We start from the raw sequence: 25,898 nt of genomic DNA, 5'->3' as shown, positions 1-25,898 counted from the left end.
GTCGAATAGGTTTTAAATCTATCAACTGTTCCACAAACGTCTCGCAAAATTGGAGAGTTTTCATGATGATGTTTCCTGAGAAATTGCTTCATCAATCCAAAAACTACTTCGATCGGGTTAAAAAACGGGCAATACGGAGGAAGAAATATTGGAATAATCCCAATAGAGCGTAGGTATCGAATTATATTCGGGTCGCAATGGATTCTTGCGCCATCCATAATCCAAACGGAATGGAATCCTGGGTATTGTTGAACATGCGGGTTTGTCAAAGCAAATTTCCTGCAGCAATCGAAGAATTTCGTCCTATTGAAGGTTCCCTCTGTCCAAAAACTTTCAACAATGCCATTTAGCCCCAAAAAACAAAGAAAGGATACCCGAGGTTTTCCACAGAATTCTCCTCGGTAAATAATTTTCTGTCCAACAACGCCGTATCCTTTGTTTCGAAGCATGTCTCGATTGTCGAAAGCTACCTCGTCGAGGAACACAAGATTGTATAAATCCCACTGAATAGATAACAATTCTTTCACAAAACGGATAATTTCATCATCCCGAATCTGGATTGCTCGACGCTCGATGGACTTCCATGAAAACCCTGCCTCATGAAGAATCACCCAGATTGATGATACGCTGATGGTTTGATGGAAGTGCAGTTGAAACTTGTGTTTGGCTTCTTCCAAGAAGAGTACCGGCTCCTTCCGATACAAATCAATGACCCACTGGCGCATGATCGTACCAAATTTTTTGTATACCTGGTCGCGCTGTTTACGGGTGAAATATCCATGTTTCTCGTATTTTGAAATCCACTCGCAGATGGTTGACAAAGCCTTTCCGTAAATAAGAGCCAGATCCTTTCTTGAAATACCGAGAAAGTAGTGTCCGTAGAGAGCGTGGTACACTGTATTCGGGCTTGCGTGCTTCCGTTGAACGTTGCTGATGATAACGTTGTTCATTTTGAATTATTTTCGTTTTCGAACTCACTTTAAATATTTATTTAGTTTGAATGCAATCCAAAAGCTGTCCAAAAGAAAACACTACTATATGATCGATTTGTTTTATTTACATTCAGGCGGCATAGGTTTCACCACAGCTCTGTGTCATTAGCAGCTTTGACAGTTACTTCGCACAAAAACTTCGCATCGCATGGTCAAAGCGCGACTACGGTTTAGTGCTGCGAAGTCAATATTCACATGAGGGTGTCCAAAATGTATATTTGGTGTCCGAAATGTATAATAGACGCTATTTTGGAAGCTAATGCTACAGTTTGTAAGCCTTTTCTCACCAGAAACTCAAAGTACACTAGGACATTGAGCAAATCAGTAACATTACACAATAAAATATTAGTATCTAATGCAGTTAATCAATCGTCGTTTCCAGACATATTCTTAGCCTGTCCAAAATACATAATTTACCCTACATAATAAATAAATAACACGAAAGAGCACGTTCTCGCCATTACTATGGCAAATAACGATCACATCATATTGAAACTAATTTAAAAAGTGGATCCAAATTTAATCCAGGACACTTTCGGTCATGTTTGACGTTACCTTAGTTGTCAAAAACGCCGCAGGGGTTTCACTTTTAAAACTGAGATCACTCATGTCATCTGACATTTCGGAAAGAGCACGGAAAAATCACTATAAATGAATTCGAGTTCAAACCAAAATATGTTACAAAATTTGAAAAAAAAGTGAAGACATCTGTTTGGACTAAAATTAATGAAACACATTTATAAATTGAGTAAACATGAGTTTCTAACCTAAACTTAAGCGTTTGGTACTAAAATCAATTTTTGAAAACAGAATTAGTAAATCGAAAATTAATTTTCAATTCGAAAGCGAAACATATAGAATCAAACATGGCTCGATAGCTCGATTCAAGGTTGCCACAAAAACATTTTTCTAATTTTGGTTTCATAAAGCAAAGCTATGAATTTCAACCTGATTTTATGTATTTCGATAGTCCATTTGCCTGAGTGTAGTACAAGTTGGATTTAATGTCTACCCTGGGCTGACTCATTAACTAATATGTAAAAAACGTATCCGTGGGTAAAAACTAAAACAAATTTCAAAACAATGGATCATTAAAATAACCAAAACGGCCGCTATGAAATGCATAAATAGCGCCACCGTAGACTTGTGTGTTTGACAGAACAGCAATGCTGTCACAATGTTAAATCCCATATACAGTGGCGCCTTTGTTTTGATGCGGTGAGGACTTGCAAAAGCTACCTTCAATGATCCATTAAGAGAGGTGGGTGGGTGTCAACAGCTTATACAAAATTAGTAAAATATTGTTACATAAAGTGTTTGTCCAAATTGGCCATTTTTGCGTTATGAAAATTTGTGAAGGAACCCAAAGTGGATTTAAATAGGTTTTAAAATGCTTAACAACAAATCCCATTCTTCTCGAATGCTTTAGATGAATTGTTTTTTTCTCTTATTTTCCGGAAACATTCCTTCGACTTTTATGACCAATGCCAATGTGGAACCAAAATTGCACAAAGGCATCCTCCTATTAGTAGCGCATTTCGTTATTCGACCAAAAGATACCAGTGCCCTAAAAGTAGCGCAACTTCGTTCGCCGATTTGACAGCTGCTCACACAACGAGAGCAAGGCATTTTCCGAAAGTCATCATCAACACTCGCCCCATCACAGGATTGTTTTGTGTCGCGGTCATATTCCTCGAAATTTTGCAATTAAAATCCGTAGAATTCGGTCGGAAACAGTCGTAAAGTAGTGCCCTCGAAGTAAAGAAAGTAAGTCAATAGAATTCAGCACCATGGCCGGAACACTGGAGGACAAATCCATCTGGGAAGACGGTGAGGAAACACTGGGCGAAGAAGTGCTGCGGATGCCAACCGATGAAATTGTGAGCCGAACCCGTCTGATGGACAATGAAATCAAAATCATGAAAAGCGAAGTGATGCGAATTAATCACGAGCTGCAAACAATGAACGAAAAGATTAAGGATAATACGGAAAAGATCAAGGTTAACAAAACTCTCCCGTATTTGGTGTCGAATGTGATCGAACTGCTGGATGTGGATCCGCAGGAGGAGGAAGATGACGGCGCGGTGGTGGTGCTGGATTCTCAGCGGAAGGGCAAATGTGCCGTCATCAAAACCTCGACCCGGCAGACGTACTTCCTGCCGGTGATTGGGCTGGTCGATCCGGAAAAGCTCAAGCCGGGAGATCTGGTCGGGGTGAACAAGGATTCGTATCTGATTCTGGAAACGCTTCCGGCCGAATACGACGCACGGGTTAAGGCCATGGAAGTGGATGAACGGCCGACGGAACAGTACTCGGATATTGGTGGGTTGGACAAACAGATCCAGGAGCTCATCGAAGCGGTTGTGCTGCCGATGACGCACAAGGACAAGTTCAAGAATCTGGGCATTCACCCGCCGAAGGGTGTGCTGCTGTATGGACCTCCTGGTAAGCATATATTTTAATTCGGTTGAAATACACATCGATCTCTTTTTACGACAATTTAAGGGGAGTTGCATTATGAGTCAGAAAACTACTAAACTACTTTGGTTGGCTAAAACCTGTAGCGATCTGAGGATGCATCCTGGAGGCTTGATGTCTTTGGTAACTTATCCTGCAAAGCTGGTAACAGGTGTCGTTTTATAGGCTTGGTCTCTATTTTAATGCAAGTCTCTTATTTTTAATGGAAAATTTGGGCATTAGCCTAGGACACGGTTATATGAAAAATTTAGATTATCGCTCCAGTCAACTTTTTGGATTGCATTTAGGTCCCATAACAGCTGTGCAAAATTTCAGCTCGATCGTTGAGACTATATTTTAGCGCCAGTCAGTTCAAAGTTTGTATGGGATTTACTATGGGAAAACTAACTATTGCAAAGAAAAATCACCAGAGGTCGCCCATTGTCCTCTACAAAAATTCTGAACCCAGATCTCGATAGGTATTTCTACGACGAACAACATTGCCGAATACCGCAAAGCAATTTGATGCTTGTGAAAAAGGAACAATGGCGTACGTGACCTTGTGTTTCTCCGAGATAATCGGCTGCCCGGCTCCAGTCTCTAACCTGAGGTTAAATAAGGGTGGGATTTTGAATATGTTGCTATTTAATTTAAATTATCACCTATATGGTTTCGCATTATGCGCTTTACACAGTGTATTCTGTACGTGCCTTTACGTCTTTGGCGACTTCAAAAAGATATCGATCTGTTTTTTTTCGCTGCTGGTCTTTTCGTGCTGAGATTGCAAAAAGCTTAATTTTGGGTAGTGGCTATGGTTAGGATAACTCCGATCAATCTTCAGCATAAAAGAACAGCAACGATCAATCTTTGCAGACTCATGCAAAATGGTACATCCCAAATGGCGCTAGTTCAAGAACCTTACTTTCGTAAGGGTAACTTCTATCTAGGTAACCTTGTAGACCCAGTTTTTGATACTTTCAGCAAACTTGGTGTTGAAACTGTTTCTTAGCAGCCCGTACTAAAACTATTAGTTTGTAGGAATCAGCTTTAGCTGCAAATTTAGATTTATTTTAGGGATTTCATTAGTTAGGATAACAAATTTAGACTTACAATTTTTCAGTTTTCTCCTTAGTTTTTCCTTTAGTTTAAGTGGGTTTTCAATTGGCAATTCGCTCTGTAGTATCTAAGTTTTGGAAACTAATTAGGATTCAATTTAATTAACTACTAATTATATTTTACTCACTTTAGGTTTTAGGCTTCAATTTCACAAATTTTACTACTTTTTACCGTTTTAACCACCTTATAAATTCAACAGCTACTTTCTTTTCTTGTTCAATTTCTATTGCTTTCGCTTCGTCATCTCTCATTCTTCATGGTGACCTGAGAGAGAGGAGACAGCTGGCTTAGATTGCGAGCTTCCAAAAGTCAAGGGAACCTGTCATCAAACGTCACTGGAAAACCGCATATTTGAAGAGTAGAGCATGAAAAAACCGTCAAAGTTTGACCAAACTAAAACTGGATGTGATTGATAATTCAGGTTGTTTTCCTGTGCTATGGCATATGAAAACGTTGGATATTTAAATTTTGTCGAATAGACTCAAATTGCTATTGAGTTTTTTTTATTTTATGATCTTTTTGATAGCAAATGGGATGAGAAAATGGTTTTGACCCAGTTTGTGCTCTCCGAACCATTGTGCACAACCCAAACAAGAGAAGAAGAAATCAAAGAAGCCAAGAAAACAAGCCAGTTGTCAGTGAGCTGTCTCCTCTCTCTCAGATGGTGACATTGCTCCTGTCACACCTCTACTGGCGCAACAGAACACCCTGTGGAAACTACTTTTGGTAGCCAGCCGAGGGGTACTCGTCGTCACATCCCCCCACCCGTAAACCTCTGTTACTAACAACCAGTTTTCCACTATCTACGACGTCGAGTAGGGCAACCTTCACAACAGGTCTTTTCAGCACGCCGTTCGCTGTTCGCACCCATACTTGCCGAACCTTTCCATCCTTTCCTGTAGTTACCTTGTCCACTCTTCCTCTCATCCACTGGTTCCGTATTGCACCATCCACGATCAGCACCAAATCTCCTACTTCCACTTCCTTCACTTCTCGAACCATTTCGACCGTCTTGAGATCACCGGCAAGTACTCCTTTATCCACCTTTTCCACATGCTATCCGACAAATGCTGTGCGAGCTTCCACCCATTTCGCAGCGTAGCTTGATAGTCGGTTGGCATCACCAGCATTTGCTTCACTCCACTTGAGCTTCCTAATAAGAAGTGATTTGGAGTTAGAGACTCCTGGTCCGCTGACTCCAATGGTATGTAAGTTGGTGGACGTGAGTTGATCATCGCTTCTGCCTCAATTATAATCGTCTCCAGTGTCTCGTCATCGGGTCGTCGCTGCGTTTCCAGTAAGCCTCCGATTGCTACCTTCACTGACCTAACCATGCGCTCCCATGCGCCACCCATGTGGGGAGCTCCAGGAGGGTTGAAAGACCAACGGGTTGTTGTATTGGTAAAGGTGGACGCCAAATGCTGATCAAGTTCTTCAATCTCTCGCTTCAGCTGATTGTTTGCACCAAGAAAGTTCGTGCCATTATCGCTGAAGATTTCTGCTGGAGCTCCTCTCCTCGAGACAAATCTCCTGACCGCCATAACACATGACTCTTTGGATAAACTATGCACAACTTCCAGGTGTATTGCGCGGATTGTCAAGCAGGTGAAAAGGGCTATCCACCTCTTGACGTTTGTGCGTCCCATCTTCACCAGCACCGGACCAAAGTAATCCACACCTACGAACGTGAAAGGACGCACATACGGAGTCACTCTGACCTTAGGCAAAGGTGCCATAGGAGGCGTTTTAGGAGTGGCCCGGCGAATCCTACACGTCATACATTTCTCCGTCACTTTGAGCACTATTGAACGGAGCCTTGGGATTTCATAAAGTTGTCGCATCTCGTTGACAACAGTCTCGCGATTGGAGTGTCGAAATCTACGATGGTATTAGTCAACCAGAAGAAAAGTGATTGGGTGTTGACGCGAAAGAATCACCGGATATTTGGTATTGAACGCCATCCAATCTGCATTGCTTAGACGACTTCGTTTCCGCAACACCCCTGCTTCATCAATAAACGGCCACATCTTATACAAGGTGCTTGATTTAGGCAGGACTCCGTGGACACCGTCCGGAATCCCTTTAGTGTTCTCCAACAGCTGTATTTCCATGGTAAAGGACTCTGTTTGTGCTAGTATCCATAACCATCTCTCGGCAAGCACCAATTCGTCCTGCGACAAAGCCCCAGACTGCCGTGCTTCGTTTCGATGAGTTCGCTGCACATTCTGGACGAAGCGATGCACGTACGCCATGGTGCGATGTAATTTCTCCCATTTACTAAACCTGGCTACGTCCACCAGCGCTGGCTGTATTGCGTCGTGAATGTTACACGCCACTATCTCCTCTTCCGTGGGATCAATCTGAACATCTCTTCCAGGCCAGCACTCTTCAGGCTGTCGGAGAAACTGGGGTCCTTGGAACCATCGGCTGTCGGAACTGATATTCGGCGCCGCTCCCCACTTTGTTGCGTCGTCGGCTACATTCTCTTTTGTAGGTACCTTCCGCCACTCGTTGACGTCCGTCAGCGATAGAATTTCACTGATCCTAAACCCGACATATTGATGATATCGCCGCTGATCCGACCGAATCCAGGCCAGGACGGTATTTGAATCGGACCACAGTACCCGCTTTGTTACTGGGAGAGCGTGCATGGCAATGACGCTGTTGAGCAGACGGGAACCCAAAACAGCTGCCTGAAGTTCGAGTCGTGGAATCGTCAACAGCTTCAACGGTGCCAACGGTGAAATCCAAAGTTCGCTGCTACGAGGTTGACCACCGGACCCTCCGGCGTTTCCGCGCGGAAATACGCTGCAGCTGCATATGCCGACTGGCTTGCATCGACGAACACGTGGACCTGCAACTCGCAATAACTGCTTTCTGTGGCTTCACGGATGTAACAACGCGGAATGCGGAGATTGCTCAACTCTGGGATAAGATCGATCCACTTTTTCCACTGCATGTAGATCTTCTCGTTGATCAGGTCGTCCCAACCAATACCAATCGCCCAAATATCTTGCATCAGAATGCGCCCGTGTACCAGATAGAACGAGATCAGTCCCAGCGGGTCGAAGAAACTCATTACAGTGCGCAAGACTTCTCGTTTCGTGGGAACATGTGACCTATTCAGGACGTGCTGAAGGTTGTCTCGCAGGGAAATGGTGAATATGAATGTGTCGCTGCTTCGGATCCACTTCATACCCAGTACGGATTCGATCCGCTCGTTCTTCTCTACGTGGATATGCTTCTCCGCTTCTGATGATTCGTCGCCAACATGTGCTGCAATCGTCGGGTCGTTGGACAAGAAATTGCGGATCTCGAACCCACCTTCGGCGTGGATATTCTTCACTTGGCGTCCGATCTTCACTGCTTCCTAAACTGTTCCGAAGCTATCCAGGTAATCGTCCACGTAGTGGCGATGAATGATGGCTGCTGCTGCTCGTGGATACTCCGCTTCGAATTCTCTGGCGTTCAGGTTTTTAATATACTGCGCACTGCTCGGTGAACAGGCCGCACCAAAGATGGCTACGTACATGACGTAGATTACTGGCTCCTCATGTGGATGATCCCTGAACAGGAACCGCTGGAACTGACGGTCTTGAGCCCGGATAAAGAATCGGTGAAACATTTCTTTAATGTCTCCGGTTAGTGCGTAGCGGTACAATCGAAATTTTCCAATGACTGCCGGTAATGAGGTTAGGAAGTCTGGCCTTTTCAGCAGAGCAGTATTTAGGGAGACCCCGTCAACTGTTGCCGCTGCGTCCCAGATCATCCTCAGCTTGTTCGGCTTCTTTGGGTTCAGGACGATCCCCAACGGCAAGTACCAGCACTGGTCCGAACTAGTAGTGGAAAGCTCATGCGGTGTTGCTTTGTGCGCGTACTGCTTGACTTCGTATTCTCGAACCTGCTGCCTAACACGTTCGTAGAGTTTCGAATCCTTCTTCAGTCGTCTTTCCATGGCACACATCCGTTTGTAGGCCATGCCGTAGCTGCTCGGGAACCGTGGATGGTCCAGCTTCCACAAAAGTCCCGTTTCAAAGGCCCCACCGATTCTTTTGGTAGTTGACTCCAGCAGCATTCTCGCCCGTTTATCCTCCTCGGACTCTAAGGGCGTATTGGAACACGTTACACCGGCATTGTCCAGCGTAATGTAGTCGCGAACCAATTGATTGAGGTCTTGCTCCTGATTGGTCCATCCTCCAAAATGAAGCCCACACACTACCGTCGTTTCTGTTGTCGCCGCGCATCCATAGATGCTCCATCCGATGCGACTTTTGGCGGCTATCGGCTCCGTCCACCATTCCTTCTCTGATTTTCAGTGGTACAGTGAGCTTCAAGTTGTCAAGACCAATCAAGAGTTTTGGCGAGACCTTCTCGTAGCTGCGTATCGGCAGACTACGTAAATGTGGATAACGATTGCACATTTCTTCGTAGTTCACCGTTTGGGAAGGAAGCAGCAATCCACCGACTGTACGAGCGTTGGTCAGTTGATACTGTTTCGATGAACCTATTCCGGAAATCGCAGCAGTGACACGTCTGGCCCAGTGGATTCCGTGTGCGTCTGCACAAACGCTCGTTCCTTGGGTTTTTGTTTTTGCTTCTGGATCTTTTCGGTGCTAGGAAAATCATCTGCTACTTCGTATGCCAGCTCCACTAAAGTTGACATAAACTGCCCAAACGTACTCAGAGCCGCATACTCTTGTAAGCGGACCATTTGAGTTTGTAGTCTACAGGCAACTTTCCAACCAGTTCGTGCAGCAACGATGGATTAGTTAGATGTGCCTGCTGCCCTGCATTCTTCAGGTGCTAAATCAGATTATCGACTACTAAGCCGAATTCGATGATCCTATCCAGGTCATTGATCCTCAGAGAAGGCTGCCGACGAACTCGTTCCGTCATGGAACGAATTAGTGTCTCCGGCCGACCATACCGCATCTCCAAAGTGCGGATCACGTGTGGAACACTAGCCGGACATAACAGTCTGCTGCGAACTGCTTCGAGAGCTGGACCTTTGAGACAGCGTTGAAGGCGAATCAGGTTTTCATCGTCAGAGAATCCGCAAGTAGATGTTGAACGACGAAAATTGCTGATCCAAATCGGCCATTCTTCTGGATTCCCAGAAAAATTAGGCAAATCCTTCCCCATCACCTGCAGTCAACTGGCGATGTGTTGGGCCCTCGAGGAATTCTTCTTCGTTGTTACGCCCTTGGTTGATGGACTCAACCGCGCTCCGCTTTGATCCGTGGCTGCTTGACCGCGACGGTTGTCGCCCATATTTCGTACTGGTGGGTCGTTCCGTTGGTGGTAAGCACCGCCTTCAGGCAATGGTGCCTCACCCACATTTTGAAGGCGACATGCCCCTTCATCGCGTTCACGAGCACTTGCATGATCACGATTTCCCCAACCATCGATGTTACCGCCCACTCGCTTCTGGTTTTGGCCGGCAGAATTGACCTGGTTACCGGAAGCACCACCCACATTGAGAAGGTCAAACTCATCAACAAAATGTCGATTAACGAAAGCATTCGTGTGAGCTTGCTGATCTTTACGCACCTGACTAACGAGAGGTTGTGTGGGGTGAGGTTTGAAAGAGGGGACAGATTTATTTGGCAGGGTTAGAGGGGGAGAATCTAAGCTCCTATCGGCCCTAATATCGGCTGGTTGTTGGCGGTTAGTTTTTTCTAGGAATACTTGCGTTTGACCACAGCTAGGGTCGACTGCTGACGTGAACTGTTGTAACGGTTCCGCTGTCTGCTGCGTCGACTTTTCCAGCCAGTCCTCCACCTTACTATCCGATCGTGTAACACTGCCGACCAAACTGCCTCTGGTGCTGCCGTACTCGGAAGCTTGCCGAATCAACTTCGCTTTTTCTTCCTCGGACTGCCTCCTGATCGCCATCTGCTTCATCCGGAACTCTCGTTCGTCGGATATCTTCTTCTTCAACTCGGCTTTTGCTTCCGCAATTCGTTTGGTTTCGATTGCCAACTCCCTTTCTCGCAGTTCCGCCTCCATCTTCCGCTCGAGGTTCTGGAGCTCTTTCTCCGCCGCCAACTCTTCTTCTTTAATACGCTGCTGCTCTTCCACAGCCTTCAATTCTGCCTCCAGTCGCATCCGGGCACTCGACGTAGTACTTTGTTCCCCGGTCACTTTCTTCGATTTTCGGCTGCCGGCCGACGACTTCGCTCCTGACTTCTTCGACGGAACAGCTAGGGTCTGCGGTAGTCCTATCGGCGCTTTGGGTTTCGCACCAGTTTTATTCACCTCCTTCACACTAGTTCCGGAGGGACTTTGATCGCTGTTTGTTGGGAGTTCGCAAGATGCACATTTCCAGGCTCGATCTTGAACTGTGGCATCGACTTGGGCGCAGGAGTAATGATGCCAGTTATGGCAAGCATCACAGGCCACCATGTCATCGAGTTCGTCGGGCTTTGTGCATGAAGCACAATGGCGTGGCACCTGCGAATCATTCCCATTATCCACCATTGCTTTGCGGTGAAAAATTCTAAAGGAATTGTTGAAACTGTTTCTTAGCAGCCCGTACTAAAACTATTAGTTTGTAGGAATCAGCTTTAGCTGCAAATTTAGATTTATTTTAGGTATTTCATTAGTTAGGATAACAAATTTAGACTTACAATTTTTCAGTTTTCTCCTTAGTTTTTCCTTTAGTTTAAGTGGGTTTTCAATTGGCAATTTGCTCTGTAGTATCTAAGTTTTGGAAACTAATTAGGATTCAATTTAATTAACTACTAATTATATCTTACTCACTTTAGGTTTTAGGCTTCAATTTCACAAATTTTACTACTTTTTAACGTTTTAACAACCTTATAAATTCAACAGCTACTTTCTTTTCTTGTTCAATTTCTATTGCTTTCGCTTCGTCATCTCTCATTCTTCATGGTGACATTTCTCCTGTCACATCTCTACTGGCGCAACAGAACACCCTGTGGAAACTACTTTTTGTAGCCAGCCGAGGGGTACTCGTCGTCACACTTGGAATGGCAAACTCGCGTTCTATGCCCGCATGCGTGCTCGTTAATAACGCAATCGTTGTATGTGCTGTCACAATGTTTCTGCTGGTGTCCTCAATAGGAAATACGTCTATTGTTCGGTGTATTTACCACATGATGAATCATCCCCAGCGGATGATTTCAAACGAGTTGTGGTATGCTGCGTAGCAAAAGGCCTTCCCCTGATTGTGGGCAGTGATGCCAATGCTTATCACATCATCTGGGGCAGCTCAGATATCAATTTTAGAGGGTCCAGTCTGATGGAATACTTAAGTAGTACCAGGCATTGCAATCTCATCTGATGAACGAGATCATCTTAGGATAATAGAAAGATATCTCTAATCCAAGAGCGCTCTGAAATGATATCATATCTCAATCTTGAGCATCAGAAGATAATCTTGACAGCTGTTTGATGGTTTGGATGTTTGGATCAATTTGCCTTATTAATTTATTATTTATGCTTTTTTCTATTACCTTCCTTTACAGAGATAACAACTGGGGATTTGTAAACAATTTTTCGGAATCTTTTTGTTTTCCCAACAACTGTGATCTTTGAATATACCGTCCTATTTGGCAATCAAGAATGGCGATAAACAGTTCTGGAATATTAATTCTAAGCAATGAAAATTGAAATTTATGAATAACACGAGCACTTCCTTTGTACCACAATGACGGGCTTGTATTATTATTATTATAAAATAACAGTACCTCCAAGAACAAAACTCATAATGTTATGCCTCAAAGTGACCGAGAAGTTCCTTTTGAATTCGTTTAGTGAATATATTGTACTCGTGTCTACTTAGTGAGCTGAATTTTTAGCTGTCTAGTTATCAGGGAAATCCAGACCATCTGTTTTATTAACAGTTTACTTATCTCCCCTCTTATAGGTAATCGTATACACAGTGCCTGGGACGGTCTTGAAAGGCGGTGAACCATCTTAACGAGATTCGTAGATTATGGAATTAGATGAACTAACTGACAATTGAACATGATTTTCGTTTCAATGAGAGTTAGAGTGAACGCATTGTAATTGTTGCCGCTAAGAACCATGTTTAAATCAATTGTTTGTATTTCCATATTTATGCTACAAGTATTCAATGTACGCGAGTCAATCAGATTCCGACTTGAAGCTAGCTGTAGCTACATGATTAGATGATATATCATGAAAGTACAATAATGTAGATGAATTGAAACTAAGAAACATGCAATCCTTCGGATTATCAACTGAAATAATTTATATTGATCCCAACTGTATCACTCCATATAATTATCATTTTATTCATTTTTCCGGCTTCCCAGTAGCGTTAAAAGAACAATGTTGCAAACCCTAAAAAAGTTAATGAAAATTAAAATCAGGCTTTATTTCAATAAATATTATTCACCTGAATTAGTTGTGATCGATGGTTTCCGTTTTAGTAGGGCATTTATCTCGTTAGTTTTTCACTAACAAATGCAAATAAGCGGAACTCCGTCAAGTGTGTTGTGTTTCCGTCAAGTAGATCAAATGCGTGGATTGCTGAGCTCAAGATGACTCATCTGAGCATAAGATATTGACGAAAAATCGATCACAGAGCTCTAAGATGATATCTTACGATTCGATCCATATCATGCTTAGAGGATCTAAAGATGAGATGAAATGTAATGCCTGAGTAGTACAGATCTTGGATTAGGGCCTTCCATAGCCGAGTGGTTAAAGTCCGCGGCTACAAAGCAAAGCCATGCTGAAGGTGTCTGGGTTCGAATCCCGGTCGGTCCAGGATCTTTAAGTAATGGAAATTTCCTTGACTTCCCTGGACATAGAGTATAATCGTACCTGCCGCTGCCACACGATATACGAATGCGAAAATGGCAACTTTGGCAAAGAAAGCTCTCAGTTAAGAACTGTGGAAGTGCTCATAAGAACACTAAGCTGAGAAGCAGGCTCTGTCCCAGTGAGGACGTAATGCCAAAGAGAAGAAGAAGATCTTGGATTACTTAACATAGGCAATCGCCCAACCTTCATGGTATCTGCTAAGTACTAGAGAAGAAGTGTTAGACATAACGCTCTGCTCGAATAGAATCAGTCACGAGTTGACGAATTGGCATATATCAGATGAGGAATCATTATCTGATCATCGCTACATCTTCTTTGAACATTCAAATGTAACTGCGCAGACTTTGCGTTTTATGAATCCCCGGTCAACAAGCTGGGAAGTCTACACTGAATCGGTTGCCATCAAATTTCATGGATATTCTCTGTCCATTGAACATTCAAGTGATTTGGATGATGCCGTTGGTACTACAACATCCTCCATTATGGAAGCTTTTGAACAAGCATGTCCTCTGCGGTCTATGAAGACTACAAGAAGTACACTATAGTGGAATTCCGATCTGACTAGGCTCAGGAAATAGTGTAGAAGGAGTTGGAACAGATGCCGTTCAGCAGGATAAGAGTCGTTCAAGTTGGCTCGCAAGACTTACAAGAAGGCTCTTCGTTCTGCTGAACGATCCGGCTGGAATAACCTTTGTACAAATGTTTCCAGTTTGAGTGAAGCCAGTCGGCTGAACAAAATCCTTGGAAAATCTAAGGATTTCCAAGTGAACGAAATTCGCTTACCTAATGATGACTCTTCTAAATAAGAAGTTTTAGAACGTTTATTCAATCCACACTTCCCCGGATGTGTGGACATAGCATCTACGGATGAAGTTACGAGTCTCTGGCTTCGCCTCGCGGTATCGTAACTACTGAATTGATTCAATGGGCACTTAATAGTTTTGCTCCTTTAAAATCTTCAGGAGCAGATAAGATTTATCCTAAAAAAAACGGGTTGTGCTTGTGCACTACATATATGGAATTATACATTTTTCAAAAACTATTTCTATATTTTTTCTTGTAGTTTTGGACAAACATCAATTTCAGGAAGCGGTGATGAATGTCAATTTAAAATATATAAACGACCTAATTTTACGATCCAGAGAACCTCAACTATACGATTTTTGTTACCTACTTGCCCCATGGTACATTGATTAAAATGTGATTTTTCCCCCAACAGGAACCGGAAAGACTCTGCTGGCCCGTGCATGCGCTGCTCAAACCAAGTCCACTTTCCTGAAACTGGCCGGACCTCAGTTGGTGCAGATGTTCATCGGTGATGGTGCCAAGTTGGTGCGTGATGCCTTCGCTCTGGCCAAAGAGAAATCCCCGGCAATTATCTTCATCGACGAGCTGGATGCCATCGGTACCAAGCGTTTCGACTCGGAGAAGGCCGGCGACCGTGAAGTGCAGCGTACTATGTTGGAACTGCTGAATCAGTTGGACGGTTTTAGCTCCACGGCTGACATCAAGGTCATCGCAGCTACCAATCGGGTGGACATTCTGGATCCGGCTTTGCTGCGTTCCGGTCGTCTGGATCGTAAGATTGAATTCCCGCACCCGAACGAGGAAGCCCGTGCGCGTATTATGCAGATCCATTCGCGTAAGATGAACGTCAGTCCGGACGTGAACTTTGAGGAGCTGGCTCGTTCGACCGACGACTTCAACGGTGCCCAGTGTAAGGCGGTGTGCGTCGAGGCCGGTATGATTGCGTTGAGACGTTCGGCGGTGGCCGTTACCCATGAGGACTTTATGGATGCCATCATGGAGGTGCAGGCCAAGAAGAAGGCCAATCTGAACTACTACGCGTAAGGTCCAGACAGAGAAGACTTGGTAGGTAAGTTGCTTTGTTCTTTAAAAAAACCTTATGTATCGCTAACTTGTACTAGCAATAAACAATTGTATTCTGATTACGGGAAGGATGCTGAATTTTCCGAACATGACCTAAGTCTTCAGATATAAGTTGTAGGTAACATTTCAAAAAATATATCTCAAAAACTAAAGAATATATACATTGTTTTCTCTGCGTGTACATGCTTTATTGCAGTATTGGCCTACATTGGAGTCATACAAAATTCGCTCTTTGAATTTCCACGATAACAATCCCTGAAACTAATTATGAACAACAAAAAATGAATTCGAAAGAGCGAAAACCTTGATGTTTCAATGTATGTAGTAGGACAATCCAGCTTTATTGCATCTTGCATGTGAGAAGTTCTTGGTGATAATCTCACAACGGCCATTCAGAATGGTTCGACGGATGTAGATAAAAGATCATTATGATAGAATTAACGCGACGACATGTTAGTAAGCTCAGAACGATTATTGTATTTGCAACTGTTGATTTAGATAGTTAAGCTAAGGGTCGGTTATTGTATATAACTTTTTAGATAAGCAGAGTATAGCACGAACGCGAAGTAATGTCCTTCTATCCCATCTTCAAGTGCTCCCCACAAACACAACACTTAATTCTAGCACTTTAGAACGCCAATGAGGTAACTTGTTCACACAAGAGCCTCGACCCAGTTGGCAGAACGCGCCCATACCCCTTTCTGAATCAAAGGGCAGGGTTTTATATTTTTTCCTGAAAAGTTCATTCCACAAAAAAAGATTGGAAATCGGTTAAGCTGTTCAAAAGTTATGATTTTTTTAAATAAAAAATCTAATGCGCTGAGACCTACAGTGTGTGACTGATTTTTTATTTACAAAAAAATATATCGCAAAAACTAAAAATATACATCGTTGAAAATGTTACAATTAATGTAAAATTTTCTGAACTTTTAAGAAAAAAAAAGAGAAAAACAATAACCCCTTTGGTCCCAAGGCCCTCCAAACATGAAAACAACGGAATTTTTTTTTAATATTTTTCATGTAAAAAAAAAACATTTAGTTGTGAAATTTTATATTTTTTTTGAAAAGTCAAAATTTTAACTTTCATTTCGTCCAAAATTAAAAATCGGTCAAGCGGGTAAAAAATAAAAATTTTGCAAAGTCGCGATTTTTCGGGTCACCCTGTTTTGGAAATGGTCACATTAATAAAAAAAATCCAAAAACACGTGTATGGCGGCATCCATTTATTACGTAACGCTAAAATTGAATTTTTTTTGACCCCCCCCCCCTTCCATTACGCTTTTTGTATGAAAACAAAAAATTTTTTTGTATGAGCCGTAACGCTTAAGCCTAATTTACCCTTCCCCTAGAGCGTTACGTAATTTGTGGACGGCGCCTATCCTTATTTCGGATAATAAACATAATAGCAAATTTTCACGGAATTCGGTGACCCACTAGATCGGTTTTTCATGGAATGGCTGTATATTTAGAGTCTTTATGAACTATACGATTTACCCTCTATGCCTAAACTATACGATTTACCCTCTTCCCACGATACCTCAATTTTCGGTATTCTAATGTTTTGAAAATACAAAAGCCAAAACAGAAACGTACTGGGTAAATTAGAAGAATCAATTTGTGAGGAAGTAATGAACTGTAATTAAATTGATAAGCAGGCTTAGAGATATAAGAAATAAGCAGGCTTAGAAAAATAAGAAACAAACAGACTGTCAGTTATTGGTCAAATCTTGGCTCGTAAAGATGCCTCTCAAGTTAACTACAATGGCGCAGTCGGTAAAAGAAATGTGATTTAATTAGAAAATATCGAGCAACTCAGGCTCTTAGAAAATGAAGCATGATCAAATTATTAAAAAAGTAGTCTCCGACGGACATGGGCGGAGATGAAAATTTATGGTTTCTGATAGGAATAGGCAGAAATCAGTGAGAGAAAGGTCTCTGATGGATAAAGGCAGAGAACCTAAAAAAAAGATATTGACGGAAATGGGCAGTAATCTTCCAACAAAACTGGTATCTGATTAGACAGAGTTTACCTATGAGAGACAAATGTAAATCTTGTTTTGGGCGGTAGAAGAAGAAATAACTTACAATAGCTTGAAATGACAAACTTTCAGTGTCATGACCGGCAAGCGGATTCATGAAAGTTTTAAAGTGTTTCCATGGAACTAATAGATGCTTCCATGTTGTAAAATAAATGATTCTGGTTTGTTTGACGAATAGCTGTAATAAAACACTGCAATATGCAGAAGTTTCCACCTTGAAAATTCAGCAACTATTAAAGAAAGTACAAAACAAGTTTCGTTCAACGTCGATGAAATTGAAGTGTCTTTAAACAACTTCCAGTCTGGAAATTCATGAAGAATAACGTAACGTGTGGGAAAGTTCTTTTTTTATTTTTCTTGACACGTCCAGGTCAACAGAATTGTTACGGAAAGTATATATCGATTTTTCTAGTTCTGAGAATGTTTTGTCAATATGCTAGTGATAAACCACTGAATGCATACGGTTCTAGCAGAAAAAAAAATCAAGGTTTTTCTATGAACTCACTTCCATCAGATTAACATTAATCGTGTCATATCATGTAAGCTGAGATCAGCACGTCTCGCCTCAAATTTGATGGTATTTGATGATCGTTCGGTGCTAACGAAGTTGATCTAATGAACAAAATCCAATGAATTTTGTGTTTCAATACAGCTTTATGAAACAGTGCTATAGATGTTGGACCTTAAATTAAATTGTTCATGTTCAAGATACGGGTTATCTCGTATGGCTATATTTGTGCATTATGATAGTACATTGTAAAACACATCCAAGTACATTTCAATTAGGACCATTGCATATTCATCCAGATCTTTTCTGTCACCAAAGCAATGATATTTAAATGAAGGATAAATAATTTATGAACATTTTATTGCCTTCAATCGTGGAATCAACATATTCTCACAATATCGATGAACGATGTATGATATCAGAAAAAATTTTTACTGTGGACACGTCGGAAATTTGGTGTAAAAATTACTATAATTGCAGACACAGTTGAAGAACTAAAAACTACAGTATGTTTAGTACCTTGTACTGTAGATTACTAGGCTCCAGTATTCAAAGATAGTAAAATTGTTCTTCGTAGAAAGCTACCAAATTCGAATGGTGAGTTGAATAAACCATGTAAAAATTGTCAGTATTTGTTTGAAATACTACTAGAATATTGTTGTATACTATGAAAAAACAACATAAGGATAAAAAGCAGACGAGGATGGTGAAAAAAAACAACACGAAAGAAAGTGCTCCAAAATACAGCACAAAATTTAACCATTAAAGCACAATTTGAAATGGCATATAATTCAAATTTCGTAGCATCTTTGGTGTTGAATTTCGATGAGCATTGTTCAACGACACGATGCAATGAAATCCACATTGAACGACTGACTTCGTTGTGTGAATCGCTAGAGAATACCGCTAGGAACAGAATTCCTTATAACGCAGAACTTTCCACAGTTTTAACCGTTCGAAGGGAGATCGAAGTGGATAAGCAAACAGACTTAGATTTACAAGAAAATTTCGGAGCATCGCTGATCATATTCAAGTAAATATGCGGTTGAGAAGTAGAATTTCTAAAATTAAAGCTGGAGAAAATCTGTTTGAAACTTCAACGGAACGGTTTCAGAACAGGATGCGTTATGAAACGCCATCGGATGTTTAGACTGTGATGTAGTTTCAGTAAGAACGTACGGGTGGAGGCGAAGTGAATCAAAATCCACAACCACCAACAAGCGGTCAGGCCTCCAATGAAATGTTAGGTAAGATAAATTTACTTTGCAGCACATTAAACGACAATGATTGTTTACATAGAACGCATATCAATATATTAATTCGACATTATTGTATATTTCAGAAGCAGTCCCGTCCTGTTCATCTTTGCCATCCGTCCCATCAGCGGATGAATTACTAGGCCCCTACAACGTGGAAAAATTCAACAGTATTATTGAAACTTTGAATTTATCCCCAATCTCGTCGGGAAGCATGAGGAGCTTGGACTATCGAATTAAAAAGTCAGTGGAGATCACCAGGGTTGTTAACGTTAATCAACGATTAACGCCGTTTCGCTAATTCGTTAACGTTAACCAATAACGGTTAACGAAGCTTGCGTTGATTCGTTGGAAAATCGATTTAACGATAACGTTAACATACAGCGTTGATTTAACGTCAACGACTTCGTTATTTTTAACGTTAACGAAGATTTTAATATAAAAAAAAATACTTTTTTCTAATGTGATGTATTTAAAATAAGTTAATGTAGAAAAGTAGAAAATGATTCAGTTAACGTAATGATGACGACTGAACAATTTATTACCATAATAAGAACAATATAATTACGAAATGTGTGGGCAGTTTGCAACGGTTTTAACTTAGACTCTGGAACATGACATGTACAAGGAAGAAAAATATGCGTGATGTTATTGCAGTTTTTATGGAACGTTAACTGAGAGAGGAAGCACTTAATCAGCTTCAGTGAGAAAATTATGTTTAGATTAGAGCTCCACAGTCCTGGAAGTAAGAAAATCTGTTCCACGACCATTGCCAGATTTGATTTAAATTAAAAATTTTATCTGTCATGTTAAGTTAGGGCAGTATGGCAACTGGGGGCGTATACTCAGAAACATTTGATTGTTTGCTGGGAAGAAAAAAAGGATGCCGAGTGCTTCATGGTGGCAAAGGAAGTCGCTCTTTGGCAACGAATTCGGCCTATTGCTGTGAGGGCTGGAACACTGAGAGGATACAATATATTGCTTGGTAAATCTTTGCAATTTATGAAAGTTCTTCCAATCAAAGTTTGTGACGTTTGAATAGGCTGACTGTTGAGAGCCAAATAATTGCTCTGCACAGTGAACTTAGATTTTTTAATCAATTTTCCATGGATACGGGATATCAGCATAGAAACGCGTTGTTTATCGATGTTTCGAAACATTCTCTAGAAACCTCTACGAAAATTAAAATCAACGCTTTGGTTAGCGCTGATCGTTGACGTTGATTCAACGCAAACTCGTTAACGTTGACGCTAACAACCATGAAAATCAACGCAACGGCGTTGACGTTGATCCAGAGCAAAATCAACGTTAGCGGCGTTTATCGTTGATTAACGTTAACAACCCTGGAGATCACCAAAGCTGTACGTCATGACATACTAGGCATGGATGCAATGGACGTCGACAAGGTGGAGGCATTCGAGGAATTCATCAATCAGTTGAAAGAAAAATTCAACTCACCTGGTATTGACAGAAATGACCAGTTGAAAATATTATCGGTTCTTCCTAAGTCGTGGTCGATCAACAAAATTGTCGAGGAGTTCGAGGCACCAATTTACATGGTAAGACAAGTGAAACAACTTGTGAATGAACAGGGCATTCTATGTACCACAAAGGCTCGAAGTGGGCATGGAATTAGTGAAACAGATAAACAGGTTGTTATTGATTTCTTTGATAGTGATGATATTAGTAGGCCTATGCCAAGAGCCAATGACTTCGTTTCTGAGTACCGAAATGGTAGTAAAGAACAAGTTCAAAAGCGTCTATTGATGATGTCTCTTAAAGAGGCGTATTCGATTTTTGAAGAAAGATGCCAAAATGTAGAAATTGGTTTTACTTTGTTTACTATGTTGAGGCCTAAACATTGTAGGCTTCTCGATAGCACAGGAATTCACAATGTATGTGTGTGCACATACCACGAAAATGTTAAATTAATGCTTAACAGTTTAGGAATTGTCTCTCAGGCAGAAATTTGTGAAAAACTGTTATGCGATGTTTTAGTAAGAACGACTGATTGTTTTTTTCGAGAATGTGAAAAGTGTAATTCCAAAGCAAATATTACAGGAGAACTAATCTCGCTTTTAGAGGAAAGCGACAAAGAAGATGTAGTTTTTCAGCAATGGCCACCGATCGCTGTAATTTAGAAACTATAATAAAGCCTGTTGAAGAATTTGTTACGTATTTCGTGGAGAAAGTTGATAAGCTAATAACTCATGATTTTATTTGCAAAGAACAGTCTTCTTTTCTACGAAACAAAAAAAAAACTCCTTAAAACAAGGTGAAATACTGGTAATTAGCGACTTTTCTGAAAATTATAGTTTTATCATACAAAACGCTGCTCAAGGATATCACTGGAATAATTCCCAAGCAACGATACACCCATTCGAGATTTACCATAAAAAAGATAATAAATTGGAAAACGTTAGTTTTATTATAATATCAGAAGTGTTGACCCATGATACAGTAGCAGTTCAGCTATTTATTTCAAAATTGATAAATTTTGTTAAACAAAAAATAAATTTCTCAAAAGTTATTTTTATGTCAGATGGAGCTGCAGCTCATTATAAAAATAAAAAAAAAATTGCCAGCTTATGTAATTTCAAGAAAATAAATGGATTGGAAGCAGAATGGCACTTTTTTGCCACATCCCACGGCAAAGGCCCCTGTGACGCTATTGGTGGCACTCTCAAGCGAATGGCAAAAAGAGCAAGTCTTGCAAAAGACTATGGAAACACAATCGCAACTCCGCGAGATCTATTCGACTGGGCAGTGAAACAAACTGATACATGTATCACCAAATTAAATTTCTGTTATATATCTAATGAACAGTATGTTAAAATGTCAGAGGAATTGATGGAATTGTTTGATAAGGTTAAAACTGTCCCTGGTACCCAAAAATATCATTGTTTTATGCCTATTAGTGATACACAAATTGCAGCCAAACGGTATACCAATTCAGAGGATGAACCAAACATATTCAATTTATTCAGTAAAGTCCAAAAATAATGTAAATATTCATGAGCAGATACTACGTTTTAGGATATATAGCAATAATAAAAATAATGATGCATGATAAAAAAAACCATGACTTTTTTTTATAAGCATAATATTGACCCTTTCCAGACACCTGTTAAGATTGGCTTTGACCAAATAAGAAATAAAATATTATTGTGATATCTTTCCAACCATTAAAAACCCATCGGATTGTTAGACGGAGTTCATTTTCTCATAAGCGGTTTGGTGCGAGATCAATTGTATTTAATTAAAAAAAAAACTCTAATTCCGTTTTATTTCTTTTAACTACTCCCAATAAAACAAATATAATCTATTTTGTGATTAAAACTCATTTATCACTTCAAAATATGAGCATACTAGACTATCTAAAGCGAAATAAAAAAAAATAAAAAGTTTGGACTTAAAAAATTCGTTGTTAGAAAAACTTTTTTCCCTAAAATATGCCCAATTTGCAATGTATGGACGACTTTTAGTAAATTTAATTACGAAACTTTTTGCTTAAGGATGATCAAAATCTGAAATGGCCGTTTTTTTAAATCGACTTTAAAGTTTTGAATCATTGTTTTTTCGGTGTAGAAAATGTTTTTTTATTTTTTCAATATTTTTTTCTAAACTTCAGGAAATTTCACGACAGTCCCCCATACAACACTTTTTTGTAGGTCTTACCGTTTTCGAGTTATACGGGTTTATAAAAAAAGTAAAAAAAAAACTTTGACCCTTTTCAAATGTTAGTCTAGATCGATTTTGAAAATACAAAATATGCAAAGTATCTTAGTTTCACATACTTTTGACATCCAGAAAGATTCATTGAATTCTGAAGGGGTGCTGCCAATCGCGTGTCGAGTTGGCGTGAAATCCGTCAAAAGATGTAGCGATGATCGGACAATGGTTCCTTATCTGACACATACCAATTAGTTCATTAATTTCAATTACTTTCTAGAGAATGATACCATGAAGGCTAAGTGATTGCCTAATCAGGTAATCAAAGATCTGTGCTCCTTAAGTAATCCATCAGAAGCCCCTCAAATTAATATCTGTGCAAGCAGAAGATGTGATGAGCATCAGCATCACTGTCTACAATTAGCGGAAGTTCTTTTGAAACTCGGAGTACGACAACTCGTTTAAAATCTTTGGTGGGGGGTAAGGTATGAAGGACAGTTCCCAAAAGCAATAATCTAAACCGGCAATTTTCTGTATAACTAATTTATTAATATTAAATTGTATTCCATATCATCCACATCAGCAGCGATCCACGTGCTCAGGCAAAACTTATCTTGTGTAGAATCGCTGCGACACCTCTTCTGCCCACTTGTCCGGATGGGCCGTCTTCTTGTGCGTGTACATATTGGAGCTCGAATTGGACGTCCTCGGACAGTGCGGACACTGGTACAGTATCACCCCCGTGTGGGTTGCCTCGTGTTCCTAGAAATAAGCGTTTCAAATTTAAGTCAAGTTGGGATCGTTGCGGTTGAACTTCGTGGCAAACCTTCAAGCGCAGCTGCGTCTTGCACTCCTTTCCGCAGTAAGTACACCGAAATAGGGGTCGTTTCGAGTGGTGGAAGTTCTTGTGTCCCATTAATGCCGCCTCGTTGACCGACTCCTTGCCGCAGATGTCGCAAGTTACGGGGCCACTTGTGTCCAGACAACGCCTCCGGTGCCGCAGGTAGCTCTTCTTGTTGATCAGCCAACGTTCGCACTTTTCGCACTGCATCTTCAGACTGGCCAATCCCTCCTCGGTGTGCGTCAGCCGATGTTCCTCCAGCAAGGCTCGATGGGCGAAACCCTTGGCGCAAATGTCGCACACCCAATCGCAACTGGCGCCATGCTTCTTCTGCTGATGGGCTTTGAGCTGAACGGAATTCGAGTAAGCCCGATTGCAGATCTCGCAAAAGTGCGTCTTGCGTTCCTTGTTCACGTGCCACTTGGTGTGCTGCTTCAGGAGGTAATCCTTGACGAATGCCGCTCCGCAGATGTCGCACTTGAAGGGCCGTTCCGAAATGGGCGTGTGGATCCACCATTTGTGAATCTGCAGACCGGAACTGTCGGCGTACGTTTTCCCGCAGATGTCGCACTTAAAGTGGTCCGGATTGAGATGCCGGAGGCAATGCTCGTAGAGACGTTGCCGCTTTCCGAACTTCTTGTCGCAGCAAATGACCGAATGGGTGTTCATGTTGTGGACTTTGAGGGCATGGTAGGACAGCTTGTTGAATGTTTCACCAACGAAGTCACATTTCGAACAATTCAAAGCAACGTACTGTTTGATCAAATCGTCCTCTTTAGCCAAGTCCTCTGCGGTGCGTTTAAGTCTTGCGGATTTGGCGGGATCGTCAAGATCGTGACTCGGTTCTCCCGGTTCCTGGTTGGAGCTTTCCCCGAACTGGTGATGATTGATGGTGTGATTCTCCAGGTTTCTCGAGCTGAGGAAGTATTTGTTACATATCAAACAGTGGTGATTCCTCTTCTCCACCTCCTCGTGCCACGTAATATGACTGTTCAGCAGATCTTCCGCAGCAAAAGCCTTCTCACATCGGTCACATTTGAACTGTTTTTGATCGTCCGGCGTGTGGACCAGAAACATGTGATTCGCATAACTGCTCTTATCCTTAAAAATGCAATTGCACTCCACGCATCGACTCTGGTCGCTCTTCATCGGTTCGTGGTTCCTCAAATGATCCACCAATCCGGTCTTGGTAGCCCACTTCCGATTGCAACAGAACACGTACCCGTACGTGTCGTGGACCTTTTTGAAATGGACCCTCAGCCGATAGAACGACTCAAAAACCTCATCGCTCTCGATGCCCATTTCGGCGCACTTATGACAGGTAATATCCATCTGCTGCCGAATGAAATCATTCATCTCCTCATTGTCGGCCTTCTCCTTCCGGAGCTTTGACTTCGGGATGACTCGTCGCCTTTTTGCGCGCTTTTTCTTCCTGGCTGCCAACCGACTTGCCAAAGGGACATCCGAATCAGATTCATAGCTTTCTTCTCCCAGCACTCCCAAAACCGTCTCAACATGCTCCGTGTTTTCCTCTTGATGATCCTCGCCATCAGAACTAGCTTCCTCTCCATCTTCCACAACGGGAAACTTCTTATCTTCCTCCTCAACCTCCTGCTTCACTTCCAGCTTGTACATTTCCATGGCAAAGACCTGTCCCCTCTCCTCCCCCTCGCCATCAACACTCTCGGTCTTGACCACCGTCAACATTCCCGATCCCGGTCCGTGAACCCTCTCAACCTCGCAGTAAAACTTATGGAACTCGTCGATCTTCTCCCAGCAGCTTGTGCAGACCGTTTTATTCCGATATTCGGCCTCATCGAACCAGAAGTGCTTCGCAAACACGGCCTCGACATTTTCGCCACTCACCTCGTCCCGCTCGGTGATGCACAGGAAGTTGTCCGTCCGGCGGAGACAGGTGAAGCAGTCCTCCAGTTCCTTGGCGGCACCGGAGCACGACATGATGCCACTCCGTTAGGATCAGATTTTTTGTAATTTTTTACGGAAAAATTGAGAATAATGCAAAAATTGGAGTAAGAACGGTACTAACTGAAATGACAGCTGCCTAATTTTGATTCACTTCGTAAATAGACCCGGTGAAAAGTTGACGAGAACGTGATCTGATGCTAGGGGTGTCACAATTTCCAATCGATATCGGAATATTTCTAGCGTTTGCTAGAATAAGGGCGTAAGTATTACGATCGATTTCTCTTCATCGATCCTCTCTTCACACACTCAATCACGATTCGCTTGCTCGGTAATTTTTTATACTAATCCGTTCTTTCGGGTTTTGGGGAAGAGCAAAAGAACGGA

General features: G+C 41.7%; 2 protein-coding genes across 2 annotated transcripts; one reads left to right on the top strand and one right to left on the bottom strand.

Annotated features, from left to right (window-relative positions):
- Positions 1 to 2,601: 2,601 nt before the first annotated feature.
- Positions 2,602 to 15,334, top strand: LOC5574980 (26S proteasome regulatory subunit 6A-B). Its single transcript, XM_001655403.2, has 2 exons — positions 2,602 to 3,437; positions 14,602 to 15,334. Exons 1-2 carry the CDS (start codon positions 2,783 to 2,785, stop codon positions 15,231 to 15,233), a joined length of 1,287 nt encoding a protein of 428 aa, XP_001655453.1. The 5' UTR covers positions 2,602 to 2,782; the 3' UTR covers positions 15,234 to 15,334.
- Positions 15,335 to 23,274: 7,940 nt separating this feature from the next.
- On the bottom strand, positions 23,275 to 25,673 carry LOC5574981 (zinc finger protein 62). Its single transcript, XM_021842057.1, has 2 exons — positions 23,574 to 25,673; positions 23,275 to 23,509 (listed from the first exon to the last, which is right to left on the bottom strand). Exons 1-2 carry the CDS (start codon positions 25,545 to 25,547, stop codon positions 23,357 to 23,359), a joined length of 2,127 nt encoding a protein of 708 aa, XP_021697749.1. The 5' UTR covers positions 25,548 to 25,673; the 3' UTR covers positions 23,275 to 23,356.
- Positions 25,674 to 25,898: the final 225 nt, after the last annotated feature.

Source organism: Aedes aegypti, chromosome 1, assembly GCF_002204515.2.
Source record: "Aedes aegypti strain LVP_AGWG chromosome 1, AaegL5.0 Primary Assembly, whole genome shotgun sequence".
Taxonomy (NCBI): Eukaryota; Metazoa; Arthropoda; class Insecta; order Diptera; family Culicidae; genus Aedes; species Aedes aegypti.
Note: the sequence above shows the minus strand (reverse complement) of the source record. Positions and strands in the feature narration are given on the sequence as shown.

Bases quoted from the DNA above. Each gene is read 5' to 3' on its own strand.
- LOC5574981 (XM_021842057.1), bottom strand. From the start codon at position 25,547: ATGTCGTGCTCCGGTGCCGCCAAGGAACTGGAGGACTGCTTCACCTGT. The intron at 23,510-23,573 runs GTTTGCCACGAA...GCTTATTTCTAG, and splicing joins AGACGCAGCTGCGCTTGAAG to GAACACGAGGCAACCCACAC.
- LOC5574980 (XM_001655403.2), top strand. From the start codon at position 2,783: ATGGCCGGAACACTGGAGGACAAATCCATCTGGGAAGACGGTGAGGAA. The intron at 3,438-14,601 runs GTAAGCATATAT...TTCCCCCAACAG, and splicing joins GCTGCTGTATGGACCTCCTG to GAACCGGAAAGACTCTGCTG.